This window comes from Pseudophryne corroboree, chromosome 3 (genome assembly GCF_028390025.1).
Source record: "Pseudophryne corroboree isolate aPseCor3 chromosome 3, aPseCor3.hap2, whole genome shotgun sequence".
In the NCBI taxonomy this organism is placed as follows: domain Eukaryota; kingdom Metazoa; phylum Chordata; class Amphibia; order Anura; family Myobatrachidae; genus Pseudophryne; species Pseudophryne corroboree.
Genome location: NC_086446.1, coordinates 24,581,591 through 24,600,308, shown reverse-complemented (window position 1 = coordinate 24,600,308; position 18,718 = coordinate 24,581,591). Strand labels below are relative to the sequence as shown.

The 18,718-nt window shown below is 49.1% G+C and overlaps 1 protein-coding gene across 1 annotated transcript in view; it reads right to left on the bottom strand.

The window, feature by feature from the left end:
- Positions 1–9,372, bottom strand: part of LOC135057089 (gastrula zinc finger protein XlCGF17.1-like) — a 74,799-nt gene extending 65,427 nt beyond the window's left edge. Inside the window, exons 1-2 of the mRNA XM_063962988.1 lie at positions 9,343–9,372; positions 9,206–9,233 (exon numbers count right to left, since the gene is read on the bottom strand). Of these exons, the coding sequence (XP_063819058.1) occupies positions 9,206–9,233; positions 9,343–9,372 (58 nt within the window). The remainder of the gene's footprint in view (positions 1–9,205; positions 9,234–9,342) is intronic.
- Positions 9,373–18,718: the final 9,346 nt, after the last annotated feature.

Here is an 18,718-nt window from a genome sequence, read left to right as displayed (position 1 = left end):
CTCGCTACATCGGTCCTTTTAAAATTGATCAAGTCATCAATCCTGTTGCTTACAGACTCCAGTTACCTCCCTTCTTAAAAATACCCAGGACATTCCATGTTTCCCTGTTGAAACCGCTAATCTTGAATCGGTTTCATTCCTCACTTCCACCAACTCCGAAAGTCCAAACTCAACGAGGCGTTGAGTATGAAGTGGCCAAGATCCTGGACTCACGTCACCGTTACGGTCAACTTCAGTATCTCATTGACTGGAAGGGCTATGGTCCTGAAGAACGCTCTTGGACCAATGCCTCTGACGTCCATGCTCCTGCCTTGGTCCGAAATTTCCACGCAAAGTTTCCTTTAAAGCCTAAGAAGCGTCCTGGGGCCACTCCTAAAGGGGGGGGTGCTGTCACGATCCGGGTATCTGGACGCCATTACTTACCCTTCAGATGCCTCCTAAGGCGGGCTCAGCGTTCCAGGACCGGATTCCGCTGTTCCTGAGTTTCCACATGCAGAGTGGTCTTTTCATCAGCCGCGGCCTCCGCTGTGCCCGCGTGGTTAAATGTGCATCTATCAGCCTGGCGTCTCCTGTCTCCGGTGGCCGGCGCCGCCATTACTGTTTCCCAGACCACATGGATTACAAACCAAACTTCCCTCCAAGTGTCTGCATGGGCGCAGCCATCTTGGATTCTGTCATCTGATCATTTCCACCAATCTGCTGTCTGTGTTGTTGATTTGCATAATTGCCTAGCCAACCCCTTCCTTGCTGCAGGTATAAGTAAGCTGTACCTGAGCAAGGAAGACGTCAGTGCTTTGGTTGTCAAACCTAGTTCCTGTTTGTCTCTCTTCTATGATTGTCTTCCAGGTTCCAGCTCCTGTCTCAAGACTTCCACCATAGAGACCCGCACCAGCATTCCACCTGCGGTGTAGCCTGACTCTCCAATCCATTGTGGATTCATCTGTTTCCAGCTACAACACTACCTGCTTCCAGCAGAGTACAGCTTCCCTTAAAGGGCCGGTGTCCTTTCTACACTTTACCACTCTCCACCGGAATTATTATTTCTCCGCTCTCAAGTTCTACATTTCAGTTCACATTTCATCGCTCCCAAAGTTCATTTATTATTTAACTGGTTCCAGCCAGTATCCACTCCGTGCTAACAACAGTCTGGTTCCAGCCAGTATCCACAGCAGCTGTTTTACCTTCAGCAACCCAGCTCTTCCTGGAACACCAGCTGGTACAATCCTGGGTTATCTCCATTGCTACACCCGGGCCTGGTAAGGACTTTCCATCTAGAAGATCATAAGAACTATCTCACACTACCAGTGCCCTGTGGCTCCTGCCATGCTGTAGTACTCAGGAACTGTATTTATTCTTTGCTGACTTTTACGTTTTCTTTTATTGCTGCTGTGATGCGGAGTTGTCATAATAAACATCATTGACTTTTATCTAAGTTGTCGTGGTCACGCCTTCGGGCAGTTATTATTCATGTTACTTACATGTCCAGGGGTCTGATACAACCTCCCAGGTTCCGGTACATCTCAGCCCCTACAACTGAGGCTGCCTCCCGTCAGCTCAGGCCCTCAGTTGTGACAATCAGTCACATACGTCTCTTCTTCTCCCTCTATATTTTCTGCCTTCATATCAGTCACATACGTCTCTTCTTCTCCCTCTATATCTTCTGCCTTATTATCAGTCACATATGTCTCTTCTTCTCCGTCTGTATCTTCTGCCTTCATATCAGTCACATACGTCTCTTCTTCTCCCTCTATATCTTCTACCTTCATATCAGTCACATACGTCTCTTCTTCTCCCTCTATATCTTCTGCCTTCATATCAGTCACATACGTCTCTTCTTCTCCCTCTGTATCTTCTGCCTCCATATCAGTCACATATGTCTCTTCTTCTCCCTCTATATCTTCTGCCTTCATATCAGTCACATACGTCTCTTCTCCCTCTGTATCTTCTGCCTTCATATCAGTCACATACGTCTCTTCTTCTCTCTCTATATCTTCTGCCTTCATATCAGTCACATACGTCTCTTCTTCTCCCTCTATATCTTCTACCTTAATATTAGTCAGCTCTTCTCCCTAATAACACATAGAATAATAAATTACATTATAATAATATATAAATTATGTAATTTTGTAGTAAGCCACTTAATTCTTTTATGAAAGAATGACATTAATCAGAACAATGACCCCCATATACAACTTTGCCCAGCAGTATATGCTAATCTCTGATAGTATTGGTGCACACTGTAGGCCATAAAAAATAAGAATTTACTTACCGATAATTCTATTTCTCATAGTCCGTAGTGGATGCTGGGAACTCCGAAAGGACCATGGGGAATAGCGGCTCCGCAGGAGACTGGGCACAAAAGTAAAAGCTTTAGGACTAGCTGGTGTGCACTGGCTCCTCCCCCTATGACCCTCCTCCAAGCCTCAGTTAGGATACTGTGCCCGGACGAGCGTACACAATAAGGAAGGATTTTGAATCCCGGGTAAGACTCATACCAGCCACACCAATCACACCGTACAACTTGTGATCTGAACCCAGTTAACAGCATGATAACAGAGGAGCCTCTGAAAAGATGGCTCACAACAATAATAACCCGATTTTTGTAACTATGTACAAGTATTGCAGACAATCCGCACTTGGGATGGGCGCCCAGCATCCACTACGGACTATGAGAAATAGAATTATCGGTAAGTAAATTCTTATTTTCTCTGACGTCCTAGTGGATGCTGGGAACTCCGAAAGGACCATGGGGATTATACCAAAGCTCCCAAACGGGCGGGAGAGTGCGGATGACTCTGCAGCACCAATTGAGAGAACTCCAGGTCCTCCTCAGCCAGGGTATCAATTTTGTAGAATTTTACAAACGTATTTGCTCCTGACCAAGTAGCTGCTCGGCAAAGTTGTAAAGCCGAGACCCCTCGGGCAGTCGCCCAAGATGAGCCCATCTTCCTTGTGGAGTGGGCATTTACAGATTTTTGGCTGTGGCAGGCCTGCCACAGAATGTGCAAGCTGAATTGTACTACAAATCCAACGAGCAATAGTCTGCTTAGAAGCAGGAGCACCCAGCTTGTTGGGTGCATACAGGATAAACAGCGAGTCAGATTTTCTGACTCCAGCCGTCCTGGAAACATATATTTTCAGGGCCCTGACAACGTCTAGCAACTTGGAGTCCTCCAAGTCCCTAGTAGCCGCAGGCACCACAATAGGTTGGTTCAGGTGAAACGCTGAAACCACCTTAGGGAGAAACTGAGGACGAGTCCTCAATTCCGCCCTGTCCGAATGGAAAATCAGATAAGGGCTTTTACAGGATAAAGCCGCCAATTCTGACACGCGCCTGGCCCAGGCCAGGGCCAACAGCATGACCACTTTCCATGTGAGATATTTTAACTCCACAGATTTAAGTGGTTCAAACCAATGTGACTTTTTGGAACCCAAAAACTACATTGAGATCCCAACGTGCCACTGGAGGCACAAAAGGAGGCTGTATATGCAGTACCCCTTTTACAACGTCTGAACTTCAGGGACTGAAGCTAGTTCTTTTTGGAAGAAAATTGACAGGGCCGAAATTTGAACCTTAATGGACCCCAATTTCAGGCCCATAGACACTCCTGTTTGCAGGAAATGTAGTAATCGACCCAGTTGAATTTCCTCCGTCGGGCCTTACTGGCCTCGCACCACGCAACATATTTTCGCCAAATGCGGTGATAATGTTTTGCGGTTACATCCTTCCTGGCTTTGATCAGGATAGGGATGACCTCATCCGGAATGCCTTTTTTTTCTTTCAGGATCCGGCGTTCAACCGCCATGCCGTCAAACGCAGTCGCGGTAAGTCTTGGAACAGACAGGGTCCTTGCTGAAGCAGGTCCCTTCTTAGAGGTAGAGGCCACGGATCCTCCGTGAGCATCTTTTGAAGTTCCGGTTACCAAGTCCTTCTTGGCCAATCCGGAGCCACGAATATAGTGCTTACTCCTCTCCATCTTATCAATCTCAGTACCTTGGGTATGAGAGGCAGATGAGGGAACACATACACTGACTGGTACACCCACGGTGTTACCAAAGCGTCTACAGCTATTGCCTGAGGGTCCCTTGACCTGGCGCAATACCTGTCGAGTTTTTCCCAACGGTTTATAATCATGTGGAAGACTTCTGGGTGAAGTCCCCACTCTCCCGGGTGGAGGTCGTGTCTGCTGAGGAAGTCTGCTTCCCAGTTGTCCACTCCCGGAATTGCTGACAGTGCTATCACATGATTTTCCGCCCAGCGAAGAATCCTTGCAGCTTCTGCCATTGCCCTCCTGCTTCTTGTGCCACCCTGTCTGTTTACGTGGGTGACTGCCATGATGTTGTCCGACTGGATCAACACCGGCTGACCTTGAAGCAGAGGTCTTGCTAAGCTTAGAGCATTGTAAATGGCCCTTAGCTTCAGGATATTTATGTGAAGTGATGTCTCCAGGCTTGACCATAAGCCCTGGAAATTCCTTCCCTGTGTGACTGCTCCCCAGCCTCGCAGGCTGGCATCCGTGGTCACCAGGACGCAGTCCTGAATGCCGAATCTGCGGCCCTCTAGAAGATGAGCACTCTGCAACCACCACAGGAGGGACACCCTTGTTCTTGGTGACAGGGTAATCCGCTGATGCATCTGAAGATGCGACCCGGACCATTTGTCCAGCAGGTCCCACTGGAAAGTTCTTGCGTGGAATCTGCCGAATGGGATTGCTTCGTAGGAAGCCACCATTTTTTCCAGAACCCTTGTGCATTGATGCACTGAGACTTGGCTCGGATTTAGGAGGTTCCTGACTAGCTCGGATAACTCCCTGGCTTTCTCCTCCGGGAGAAACACCTTTTTCTGGACTGTGTCCAGGATCATCCCTAGGAACAGAAGACGAGTCGTCGGAACCAGCTGCGATTTTGGAATATTGAGAATCCAATCGTGCTGCCGCAACACTACATGAGATAGTGCTACACCGACCTCCAACTGTTCCCTGGATCTTACCCTTATCAGGGAATCGTCCAAGTAAGGGATAACTAAAATTCCCTTCCTTCGAAGGAATATCATCATTTCGGCCATTACCTTGGTAAAGACCCGGGGTGCCGTGGACCATCCATACGGCAGCGTCTGAACTGATAGTGACAGTTCTGTACCATAAACCTGAGGTACCCTTGGTGAGAAGGGTAAATTTAGACATGAAGGTAAGCATCCTTGATGTCCCGAGACATCATGTAGTCCCCTTCTTCCAGGTTCGCAATCACTGCTCTGAGTGACTCAATCTTGAATTTGAACCTCTGTATGTAAGTGTTCAAAGATTTTAGATTTAGAATCGGTCTCACCGAGCCGTCCGGCTTCGGTACCACAACAGTGTGGAATAATACCCCATTCCCTGTTGCAGGAGGGGTACCTTGATTATCACCTGCTGGGAATACAGCTTGTGAATGGCTTCCAAAACTGTCTCCCTGTCAGAAGGAGACCTCGGTAAAGCCGACTTTAGGAAACGGCGAGGGGGAGACGTCTCGAATTCCAATTTGTACCCCTGAGATACCTGAAGGATCCAGGGGTCTACTTGCGAGTGAGCCCACTGCGCGCTGAAATTCATTGAGATGGGCCCCCCACCGTGCCTGATTCTGCTTGTAAAGCCCCAGCGTCATACTGAGGGCTTAGCAGAGGCGGGAGAGGGTTTCTGTTCCTGGGAACTGGCTGATTTCTGCAGCCTTTTTCCTCTCCCTCTGTCACGGGGCAGAAATGAGGAACCTTTTGCCCGCTTGTCCACGAAAAGACTGCGCCTGATAATACGGCGTTTTCTCATGTTGAGAGGCGACCTGGGGTACAAACGTGGATTTCCCAGCTGTTGCCGTGGCCACCAGGTCTGAAAGACCGACCCCAAATAACTCCTCCCCTTAATAAGGCAATACTTCCAAATGCCGTTTGAAATCCGCATCACCTGACCACTGTCGTGTCCATAACCCTCTACTGGTAGAAATGGACAACGCACTTAGACTTGATGCCAGTCGGCAAATATTCCGCTGTGCATCACGCATATATAGAAATGCATCTTTCAAATGCTCTATAGGCAAAAATATACTGTCCCTATCTAGGGTATCAATATTTTCAGTCAGGGAATCCGACCACGCCAACCCAGCACTGCACATCCAGGCTGAGGCGATTGCTGGTCGCAGTATAACACCAGTATGTGTGTAAATACATTATAGGATACCCTCCTGCTTTCTATCAGCAGGATCCTTAAGGGCGGCCATCTCAGGAGAGGGTAGAGCCCTTACAAGCGTGTGAGCGCTTTATCCACCCTAGGGGGTGTTTCCCAACGCACCCTAACCTCTGGCGGGAAAAGATATAATGCCAATAACATTTTAGAAATTATCAGTTGTTATCGGGGGAAACCCACGCATCATCACACACCTCATTTAATTTCTCAGATTCAGGAAAACTACAGGTAGTTTTTCCTCACCGAACATAATACCCCTTTTTGGTGGTACTCGTATTATCAGAAATGTGTAAAACATTTTTCATTGCCTCAATCATGTAACGTGTGGCCCTACTGGAAGTCACATTTGTCTCTTCACCGTCGACACTGGAGTCAGTATCCGTGTCGGCGTCTATATCTGCCATCTGAGGTAACGGGCGCTTTAGAGCCCCTGACGGCCTATGAGACGTCTGGACAGGCACAAGCTGAGTAGCCGGCTGTCTCATGTCAACCACTGTCTTTTATACAGAGCTGACACTGTCACGTAATTCCTTCCAACAGTTCATCCACTCAGGTGTCGACCCCCTAGGGGGTGACATCACTATTACAGGCAATCTGCTCCGTCTCCACATCATTTTTCTCCTCATACATGTCGACACAAACGTACCGACATACAGCACACACACAGGGAATGCTCTGATAGAGGACAGGACCCCACTAGCCCTTTGGGGAGACAGAGGGAGAGTTTGCCAGCACACACCAGAGCGCTATATATATACAGGGATAACCTTATATAAGTGTTTTTTCCCTTATAGCTGCTGTATCTTTAATACTGCGCGTAATCAGTGCCCCCCCCTCTCTTTTTTAACCCTTTCTGTAGTGTAGTGACTGCAGGGGAGAGCCAGGGAGCTTCCCTCCAACGGAGCTGTGAGGGAAAATGGCGCCAGTGTGCTGAGGAGATAGGCTCCGCCCCCTTATCGGCGGCCTTATCTCCCGTTTTTCTATGTATTCTGGCAGGGGTTAAATGCATCCATATAGCCCAGGAGCTATATGTGATGTATTTTTTGCCATCTAAGGTATTTTTATTGCGTCTCAGGGCGCCCCCCCCAGCGCCCTGCACCCTCAGTGACCGGAGTGTGAAGTGTGCTGAGAGCAATGGCGCACAGCTGCGGTGCTGTGCGCTACCTTATTGAAGACAGGACGTCTTCTGCCGCCGATTTTCCGGACCTCTTCTGCTCTTCTGGCTCTGTAAGGGGGACGGCGGCGCGGCTCTGGGACCCATCCATGGCTGGGCCTGTGATCGTCCCTCTGGAGCTAATGTCCAGTAGCCTAAGAAGCCCAATCCACTGTGCACGCAGGTGAGTTCGCTTCTTCTCCCCTTAGTCCCTCGCTGCAGTGAGCCTGTTGCCAGCAGGACTCACTGAAAATAAAAAACCTAATTTAAACTTTTACTCTAAGCAGCTCAGGAGAGCCACCTAGATTGCACCCTTCTCGTTCGGGCACAAAAATCTAACTGAGGCTTGGAGGAGGGTCATAGGGGGAGGAGCCAGTGCACACCAGCTAGTCCTAAAGCTTTTACTTTTGTGCCCAGTCTCCTGCGGAGCCGCTATTCCCCATGGTCCTTTCGGAGTTCCCAGCATCCACTAGGACGTCAGAGAAAAACAGAAGATTAGAAGTGTATGTGACAACATAAGATTTGTCACGTTATGTGGTGAGATCTTACATACCACTTACCTGATCCTCCTGTGGGATCTTGTGATTCTCCTCTGTACAATCCTGGGAATACAGAGGACGGGGACATCTCTCTGGGGTATCTCTGTTACTGGATCCATCTGTAGGAGACACACAGTGACTGAGTACAGTGTATATATGTGATTATCAGATGATGTGTGTATATAGAGGCCCTCATACCTGCTCTCCCCTGTACAATACATGACAGTCTCCTCTTACCCAGTGATGTGAGGGGCCGGTGATTCTCCATCATCACATCCTTGTACAGACCCCTGTGTTCCTCTATATACTCCCCCTCCTGCATGGAGAGATAGACAGTGACATCCTGATACACACAATAATACAGTCATCACCCAGACACATTCCCTGGTTTTACTGTATAATGTCCCATTCCCCGCAGTCACCTCTCCAGTCATCACCCAGACACGTCCCCTGGTGTTACTGTATAATGCCCCATTCCCAGCAGTCACCTCTCCAGTCATCACCCAGACACATCCACTGGTGTTACTGTATAAGGCCCCATTCCCAGCAGTCACCTCTCCAGTCATCACCCAGACACGTCCCCTGGTGTTACTGTATAATGCCCCATTCCCAGCAGTCACCTCTCCAGTCATCACCCAGGCACATCCCCCCGTGTTACTGTATAATGCCCCATTCCCAGCAGTCACCTCTCTAGTCATCACCCAGACACGTCCCCTGGAGTTACTGTATAATGTCCTATTCCCAGCAGTCACTTATCCAGTCATCAACCGGACACATCCCCTGGTGTTACTGTATAATGCCCCATTCCTAGCAGTCACCTCTCCAGTCATCACCCAGACAAATCCCCTGGTGTTACTGTATAATGTCCAATTCCCAGCAGTCACCTCTCCAGTCATATCCCCTGGTGTTACTGTATAATGCCCCATTCCCAGCAGAAACCTCTCCAGTCATCGCCCAGACACGTCCCCTGGTGTTACTGTATAATGTCCCATTCCCAGCAGTCACCTCTCCAGCCATCACCCAGACACGTCCCCTGGTGTTACTGTATAATGTCCCATTCCCAGCAGTCACCTCTCCAGTCATCGCACAGACACATCCCCTGGTGTTACTGTATAATGTCCCATTCCCAGCAGTCACCTCTCCAGTCAGCAGCTGAATGATCTTGTTGGTGAGTTCCAGGATCTTCTGGTCATTGTGCCTCTCATGTATCAGTGAGTGAGGTGGAGGCACCGTGATGGGGCTCTGGGTCCTCCTCAGTCCTCCTGACACAAGGGGACAGCTGTTGGGTGTCTCACACTCACCGGATGTCTTCTTCACTACTGTGTAATCCTGTGTATTGGAAAGTACACAATCACTGCAAACACTCAAAAATCCCCTCACCTTCCCAGTCATGTCCCTGTAATATTACTATAGATAAGGACAGTTATGGTAGACTTACCTTGGTTAACTCTCTTTCTTCAAAGTACATAGTGTCCACAGTGAAACATCGGGGGTTGTAGTGGTGGATAAGAATCCGGGCACCAAACAGTTAAAGCTTTCAAGAGTATCTCAGAATGCTCTTCATCCCTCCTCGATAACCCAAACTCCAGGAACAGGCAATCAGTTTTGTTAACCAGCTCAATGCAGGAAGTAAAAAGGATAGAAGAAAGATGTCAGGTACGTAAGAACACATTCTCACTGACAGGAGAAAGGAATTGGAGGCCATTGCCGCAAAAACCCAGAGAGGCCAGGTGCGTTAGGGTGGGCGCCCTGTGGACCCTATGTACTTAGAAGGAAGAGAGTTAACAAAGCTAAGTCTACTGTGACTAATTTTCTTCATCGGGGTACATATGGTTCCACAGAGAAACATTGGGGAAGTCATAAAGCAGTACTTCAAGGGTGGGGACGTGCCTGAGAGGATATGAGAATCCGACATCCAAAGGAAGCATCCTGGTAGGCGAATGTATCAAAGACCTAAAACCTAAGAAAGGTGAGGACCGACTTGCACAATTGTTCGGTGGACACTCCACGTCATGCCGCCCATGAAGGTCCTACAGACTGAGTAGAATGGGCAGAAATCGATACTGGTAACGGAATGCTAGCTTGAGTGTAAGCATGTGCAATGACCATTCGAATCCATCTGGCCAGCGTTTTCTTATTAGCAGGCCAGCAATGCTTGTGAAATCCAAAGAGAACATAAAGGGCATCAGAACATCTGACAGAGGCAGTAACCACATCCAATAAACGTTCTTTTGCCGACAAGTCTGGTGAGATAAAGGCTGGAACCACAATCTCTTGATTAAGGTGAAAAGAAGAAACCACCTTAGGGAGGTAACCAGGTCTGGTTCGGAGAACCGCCCTGTTATGGTGGAAAATCAGGAAGAGGGCACTACAGGATAGTACTCCCAAGTCCGATACCCTTCTAGCTGAAGCAATAGCAAGTAGGAAAAAATAAGATTTTACTTACCGATAAATCTATTTCTCGTAGTCCGTAGTGGATGCTGGGACTCCGTCAGGACCATCGGGAATAGCGGCTCCGCAGGAGACAGGGCACAAAATTTAAAAGTTTGACCACTAGGTGGTGTGTACTGGCTCCTCCCCCTATGACCCTCCTCCAAGCCTCAGTTAGGATACTGTGCCCGGACGAGCGTACACAATAAGGAAGGATTTTGAATCCCGGGTAAGACTCATACCAGCCACACCAATCACACCGTACAACTTGTGATCTGAACCCAGTTAACAGTATGACAAACGTAGGAGCCTCTGAACAGACGGCTCACAACAATAACAACCCGATTTTTTTGTAACAATAACTATGTACAAGTATTGCAGACAATCCGCACTTGGGATGGGCGCCCAGCATCCACTACGGACTACGAGAAATAGATTTATCGGTAAGTAAAATCTTATTTTCTCTGACGTCCTAGTGGATGCTGGGACTCCGTCAGGACCATGGGGATTATACCAAAGCTCCCAAACGGGCGGGAGAGTGCGGATGACTCTGCAGCACCGAATGAGAGAACTCCAGGTCCTCCTTAGCCAGGGTATCAAATTTGTAGAATTTTACAAACGTGTTCTCCCCTGACCACGTAGCTGCTCGGCAGAGTTGTAATGCCGAGACCCCTCGGGCAGCCGCCCAAGATGAGCCCACCTTCCTTGTGGAATGGGCCTTGACAGATTTAGGCTGTGGCAGGCCTGCCACAGAATGTGCAAGTTGAATTGTGCTACAAATCCAACGAGCAATCGTCTGCTTAGAAGCAGGAGCACCCAGCTTGTTGGGTGCATACAGTATAAACAGCGAGTCAGATTTTCTGACTCCAGCCGTCCTTGAAATATATATTTTCAATGCTCTGACAACGTCCAGCAACTTGGAATCCTCCAAATCGCTAGTAGCCGCAGGCACCACAATAGGCTGGTTCAGGTGAAACGCTGAAACCACCTTAGGCAGAAAGTGAGGACGCGTCCGCAGTTCTGCCCTGTCCGAATGGAAAATCAGATATGGGCTTTTATACGATAAAGCCGCCAATTCTGACACTCTCCTGGCTGAAGCCAGGGCCAGTAGCATGGTTACTTTCCATGTAAGATATTTCAAATCCACCGATTTGAGTGGCTCAAACCAATGGGATTTGAGAAAATCCAAAACTACATTAAGATCCCACGGTGCCACTGGGGGCACAACCGGGGGCTGTATATGCAGTACTCCTTTTACAAAAGTCTGGACTTCAGGAACTGAAGCCAATTCTTTCTGGAAGAAAATCGACAGGGCCGAAATTTGAACCTTAATGGACCCTAATTTGAGGCCCATAGACAATCCTGTTTGCAGGAAATGTAGGAATCGACCCAGTTGAAATTCCTCCGTCGGGGCCTTCCTGGCCTCACACCACGCAACATATTTTCTCCAAATGCGGTGATAATGTTGTGCAGTCACCTCCTTCCTGGCTTTTACCAGGGTAGGGATGACCTCTTCCGGAATGCCTTTTTCCCTTAGGATTCGGCGTTCAACCGCCATGCCGTCAAACGCAGCCGCGGTAAGTCTTGGAATAGACACGGTCCCTGCTGAAGCAGGTCCCGTCTTAGAGGTAGAGGCCACGGATCTTCCGTGAGCATCTCCTGAAGTTCCGGGTACCAAGTTCTTCTTGGCCAATCCGGAGCCACGAGTATCGTTCTTACTCCCCTTTGCCGTATAATTCTCAGTACTTTTGGTATGAGAGGCAGAGGAGGAAACACATACACTGACTGGTACACCCATGGTGTTACCAGAGCGTCTACAGCTATTGCCTGAGGGTCTCTTGACCTGGCGCAATACCTGTCCAGTTTTTTGTTGAGGCGGGACGCCATCATGTCCACCATTGGTCTTTCCCAATGGACCACAATCATGTGGAAGACTTCTGGATGAAGTCCCCACTCTCCCGGGTGCAGATCGTGTCTGCTGAGGAAGTCTGCTTCCCAGTTGTCCACTCCCGGGATGAACACAGCTGACAGTGCTAACACATGATTTTCTGCCCAGCGGAGAATCCTTGCAGCTTCTGCCATTGCCCTCCTGCTTCTTTTGCCGCCCTGTCTGTTTACGTGGGCGACTGCCGTGATGTTGTCCGACTGAATCAACACCGGCTGACCCTGAAGCAGAGGTTTTGCCAGGCTTAGAGCATTGTAGATTGCTCTTAGCTCCAGTATATTTATGTGAAGAGACGTCTCCAGGCTTGACCACACGCCCTGGAAGTTTCTTCCCTGTGTGACCGCTCCCCAGCCTCTCAGGCTGGCATCCGTGGTCACTAGGACCCAGTTCTGTATGCCGAATCTGCGGCCCTCTAACAGATGAGCACTCTGCAACCACCATAGCAGAGACACTCTTGTCCTTGTGGACAATTTTATCCGCTGATGCATCTGCAGATGCGATCCGGACCATTTGTCCAGCAGATCCCACTGAAAAGTTCGTGCATGGAATCTGCCGAATGGAATCGCTTCGTAAGAAGCTACCATTTTTCCCAGTACTCTTGTGCATTGATGCACAGATACTTTTCCTGGTTTTAGGAGGTTCCTGACTAGATCGGATAACTCCCTGGCTTTCTCCTCCGGAAGAAATACCTTTTTCTGAACAGTGTCCAGAATCATCCCTAGGAACAACAGACGTGTCGTCGGGATCAGTTGGGATTTTGGAAAATTCAGAATCCACCCGTGTTGTTGGAACACTACTTGGGTTAGTGCTACTCAGACCTCCAGCTGTTCTCTGGATCTTGCCCTTATCAGGAGATCGTCCAAGTAAGGGATAATTAAGACGCCTTCTCTTCGAAGAAGGATCTCTTCCAGATTCGCTATCACTGCTCTGAGTGACTCCATCTTGAACTTGAATTTTTGTATGTACAGGTTCAGAGATTTTAGATTTAGAATCGGTCTTACCGAGCCGTCCGGCTTCGGTACCACAAATAGCGTGGAGTAATACCCCTGTCCCTGTTGTAGGAGGGGTACCTTGACTATCACCTGCTGAGAATACAGCTTGTGAATGGCCTCCAATACCGTCGCCCTGTCGGAGGGAGACGTTGGCAAAGCAGACTTTAGGAAACGGCGAGGAGGGGACTTCTCGAATTCCAACCTGTAACCCTGAGATACTACCTGCAGGATCCAGGGGTCCACCTGCGAGTGAGCCCACTGTGCGCTGAAATGTTTGAGGCGACCCCCCACCGCCCCTGAGTCTGCTTGTAAGGTCCCATCTTCATGCTGACGCCTTTGTAGAAGCCGGGGAGGGCTTCTGCTCCTGGGAAGGAGCTGCTTGTTGCAGTCTCTTACCCTTTCCTTTGCCTCGGGGCAAATAGGAATGTCCTTTTGCTCGTTTGTTCTTATAGGAACGAAAGGACTGCGGCTGAAAAGCCTGCGGCTTTTTCTGCTGGGAGGTGACCTGGGGTAAAAAGGTGGATTTTCCGGCCGTTGCCGTGGCCACCAGATCCGATAGACCGACCCCAAATAATTCCTCCCCCTTAAACGGCAATACTTCCATATGTCGTTTGGAATCCGCATCACCTGACCACTGGCGCGTCCATAAACTTCTTCTGGCAGATATGGACATCGCACTTACTCTTGATGCCAGAGTGCAAATATCTCTCTGTGCATCTCGCATATAAAGAAATGCATCCTTTAACTGCTCTATAGTCAGTAAAATACTGTCCCTATCCAGGGTATCAATATTTTCAGACAGTGACTCCGACCAAGCCACGCCAGCACTGCACATCCAGGCTGAGGCGATTGCTGGTCTCAGTATAACACCCGTATGTGTGTATATACTTTTTAATGTATTCTCCAGCCTCCTATCAGCTGGATCCTTGAGGGCGGCCGTATCAGGAGACGGTAACGCCACTTGCTTTGATAAGCGTGTGAGCGCCTTATCCACCCTAGGAGGTGTTTCCCAGCGCGCCCTAACCTCTGGCGGGAAAGGGTATAATGCCAATAACTTCTTTGAAATTAGCAGTTTTCTATCTGGGGTAACCCACGCTTCATCACACACTTCATTCAGTTCCTCTGATTCAGGAAAAACTATCGGTAGTTTTTTCACACCCCACATAATACCCCTTTTTGTGGTACTTGCAGTATCAGAGATATGCAAAGCCTCCTTCATTGCCGTGATCATATAACGTGTGGCCCTACTGGAAAATACGTTTGTTTCTTCACCGTCGACACTGGATTCAGTGTCAGTGTCTGGGTCTGTGTCGACCGACTGAGGTAAAGGGCGTTTTACAGCCCCTGACGGTGTCTGAGACGCCTGGACAGGTACTAACTGGTTTGCCGGCTGTCTCATGTCAACCGACTTTTGTAGCGTGCTGACACTATCCCGTAATTCCATAAACAAAGCCATCCATTCTGGTGTCGACTCCCTAGGGGGTGACATCACCATTACAGGCAATTGCTCCGCCTCCACGCCAACATCGTCCTCATACATGTCGACACACACGTACCGACACACAGCAGACAAACAGGGAATGCTCTGATAGAAGACAGGGCCCCACTAGCCCTTTGGGGAGACAGAGGGAGAGTTTGCCAGCACACACCCAAGCGCTATAAATATATATAGGGACAACCTTAATAAGTGTGTTCCCTTTATAGCAGCTCAAATATTATAAATATCGCCAATAAGTGCCCCCCCTCTCTGTTTTTACCCTGTTTCTGTAGTGCAGTGCAGGGGAGAGCCTGGGAGCCTTCCCACCAGCATTTCTGTGAGGGAAAATGGCGCTGTGTGCTGAGGAGAATAGGCCCCGCCCCCTTTTCGGCGGGCTTCTTCTCCCGTTTTTCTGAGACCTGGCAGGGGTTAAATACATCCATATAGCCCCCAGGGGCTATATGTGATGTATTTTTAGCCAGAATAAGGTACTATCATTGCTGCCCAGGGCGCCCCCCCCAACGCCCTGCACCCTCAGTGACCGCTGCTATGAAGTGTGCTGACAACAATGGCGCACAGCTGCAGTGCTGTGCGCTACCTTATGAAGACTGAAAAGTCTTCTGCCGCCGGTTTCTGGACCTCTTCACTTTTCGGCATCTGCAAGGGGGTCGGCGGCGCGGCTCCGGGACGAACCCCAGGGTGAGACCTGTGTTCCGACTCCCTCTGGAGCTAATGGTGTCCAGTAGCCTAAGAATCCAATCCATCCTGCACGCAGGTGAGTTGAAATTCTCTCCCCTAAGTCCCTCGATGCAGTGAGCCTGTTGCCAGCAGGACTCACTGAAAATAAAAAACCTAACAAACTTTTTTCTAAGCAGCTCTTTAGGAGAGCCACCTAGATTGCACCCTGCTCGGTCGGGCACAAAAACCTAACTGAGGCTTGGAGGAGGGTCATAGGGGGAGGAGCCAGTGCACACCACCTGATCCTAAAGCTTTTACTTTTGTGCCCTGTCTCCTGCGGAGCCGCTATTCCCCATGGTCCTGACGGAGTCCCAGCATCCACTAGGACGTCAGAGAAATAAGGTTTTAAACCTACCGGTAAATCTTTTTCTCCTAGTCCGTAGAGGATGCTGGGGACTCCGTAAGGACCATGGGGTATAGACGGGCTCCGCTGGAGACATGGGCACTACAAAGACCTTTTACGGGTGTGAACTGGCTCCTCCCTCTATGCCCCTCCTCCAGACCTCAGTTATAGAACTGTGCCCAGAGGAGACGGACAGTACGAGGAAAGGATTTTGTTAATCTAAGGGCAAGATTCATACCAGCCCACACCATCCACACCATATAACATGGAATATACGCAACCAGTTAACAGCATGAACAAACAGTATCAGCCAGAGACTGATCTCAACTGTAACATAACCCTATAACTATATACTATATATATATATATATATAACTATATACAAGTCTTGCAGAAATATTCTGCACTGGGACAGGCGCCCAGCATCCTCTACGGACTAGGAGAAAAAGATTTACCAGTAGGTTTAAAATCTTATTTTCTCTTACGTCCTAGAGGATGCTGGGGACTCCGTGAGGACCATGGGGTTTATACCAAAGCTCCAGACCGGGCGGGAGAGTGCGGATGACTCTGCAGCACTGATTGAGCAAACATGAGGTCCTCCCCAGCCAGGGTTATCAAACTTGTAGAACTTTGCAAAAGTGTTTGAACCCGACCAAGTAGCTCCTCGGCAAAGCTGTAAAGCCGAGACGCATCGGGCAGACGCCCAAGAAGAGCCCACCTTCCTAGTGGAATGGGCCTTTACCAAATTTGGTAATGGCAATCCAGCCGTAGAATGCGCCTGCTGAAACGTGTTACAGATCCAGCGAGCAATAGTCTGCTTAGAAGCAGGAGCACCAACCTTGTTGGCTGCATACAGGACAAACAGAGCCTCTGTTTTCATAACCCTAGCAGTCCTGGCTACGTAAATTTTTAAGGCCCTGACTACATCAAGGGACTTGGAATCCTCCAAGTCTCCCGTAGCCACAGGCACCACAATAGGTTGGTTCTTATGAAATGATGAAACCACCTTGGGCAAAAATTGAGGACGAGTCCTCAACTCCGCTCTATCCGGATGGAAAATCAGACAGGGGCTCTTGTGAGACAAGGCCGCCAATTCGGACACCCGCCTCGCAGATGCCAAGGCTAACAACATGACCACCTTCCAAGTGAGAAATTTTAATTCAACCGTCTGATGCGGTTCAAACCAGTGAGAGTTTAGGAACCGTAACACCACGTTAAGGTCCCATGGTGCCACTGGGGGCACAAAAGGAGGTTGGATGTGCAGCACTCCCTTTACAAATGTCTGGACTTCTGGGAGAGAAGCCAATTCCTTCTGAAAGAAAATAGATAGGGCCGAAATCTGTACCTTAATGGAGCCTAGCTTCAGGCCCATATCCACTCCTGTCTGTAGAAAGTGGAGAAAACAGCCCAGATGGAAATCTTCCGTAGGAGCATTCTTGGCTTCACACCAAGATACATACTTCCTCCAGATACGGTGATAATGTTTCGCCGTCACCTCCTTCCTAGCCTTTATCAGCGTAGGGATGACTTCTTCCGGAATACCTTTCCCAGCTAGGATTCGGTGTTCAACCGCCATGCCGTAAAACGTAACCGCGGTAAGTCTTGGAACACGCAGGGCCCCTGCTGCAACAGGTCCTCCCTGAGAGAAAGAGGCCACAGGTCTTCTGTGAGCATTTCCTGAAGATCTGAATACCAGGCCCTTCGAGGCCAATCTGGAACAATGAGTATTGTCTGCACTCTTTTTCGTCTTAAGATTCTCAATATTTTTGAGATGAGAGGAAGAGGAGGGAACACATAGACCGACTGAAACACCCATGGTGTCACCAGGGCGTCCACCGCTACTGCCTGAGGGTCCCTTGACCTGGCACAATACCTCCGAAGCTTCTTGTTGAGGCGTGACGCCATCATGTCTATTTGAGGAAGTCCCCAATGACTTGTTATCTCTGCAAAAACTTCTTGATGAAGTCCCCACTCTCCTGGATGGAGATCGTGTCTGCTGAGGAAGTCTGCTTCCCAGTTGTCCACTCCCGGAATGCAGACTGCTGACAGAGCGCTTACGTGATTTTCCGCCCAGCGAAGAATCATGGTGGCTTCCACCATCGCCACTCTGCTCCTTGTCCCGCCTTGGCAGTTTACATGAGCCACGGCTGTGACGTCTGATTGAATCAGAACCAGTAGGTCGCGAAGAAGATTCTCCGCTTGTCGTAGGCCGTTGTATATGGCCCTCAATTCCAGTACGTTGATGTGTAGACAAGCCTCCTGGCTTGACCATAGTCCCTGAAAATTCCTTCCTTGTGTGACTGTTCCCCATTGTGGGGATATCGGGGGGCTAATACTGTATTTGTGGTGTTTCAATCTTTATAGCGTTTAATGTACTTTTTATTCCTTCTGTTCCCATGTCTCTCTGGCTTGTGTCACTATTATCCCATGTGTGTGTTCATCCATTAGCCTATATATTCTGTACTATAATCTTACCCAGGTAAATACAGGTGTGCTGTGACCTGGCACATAGTGCTGTCATGTTATGTTATTGTAGGAGAATGCCAGTCTGGTATGAGGTTATTACAGGTTATCATTGCTATGCCTATTGAGTCCATCCTGTGATCCTTATATGGTCACACAGGAAATACATTTGAGGACCAGGTAATGTCTCTTTGAAGCTTCTCCTCCACAGGGGACAATCAGGACTTAAACCAATTTCCCTGTCATTGTTCCTTCTGTTTACTTTCCTCTGTTCCATCCTGGTCCCTCACAGACAATGCGGAGCCTGACCCAGCATGTGGTCAGCAGGAGAAGGCCAGCTGTGGGAGGGAGCAGGGAAATACCCGAGGTGGGATACCACCAATCAGGAACCTGCGTCTCCTCCCCAGGTGAGCGCGGCATGATGGG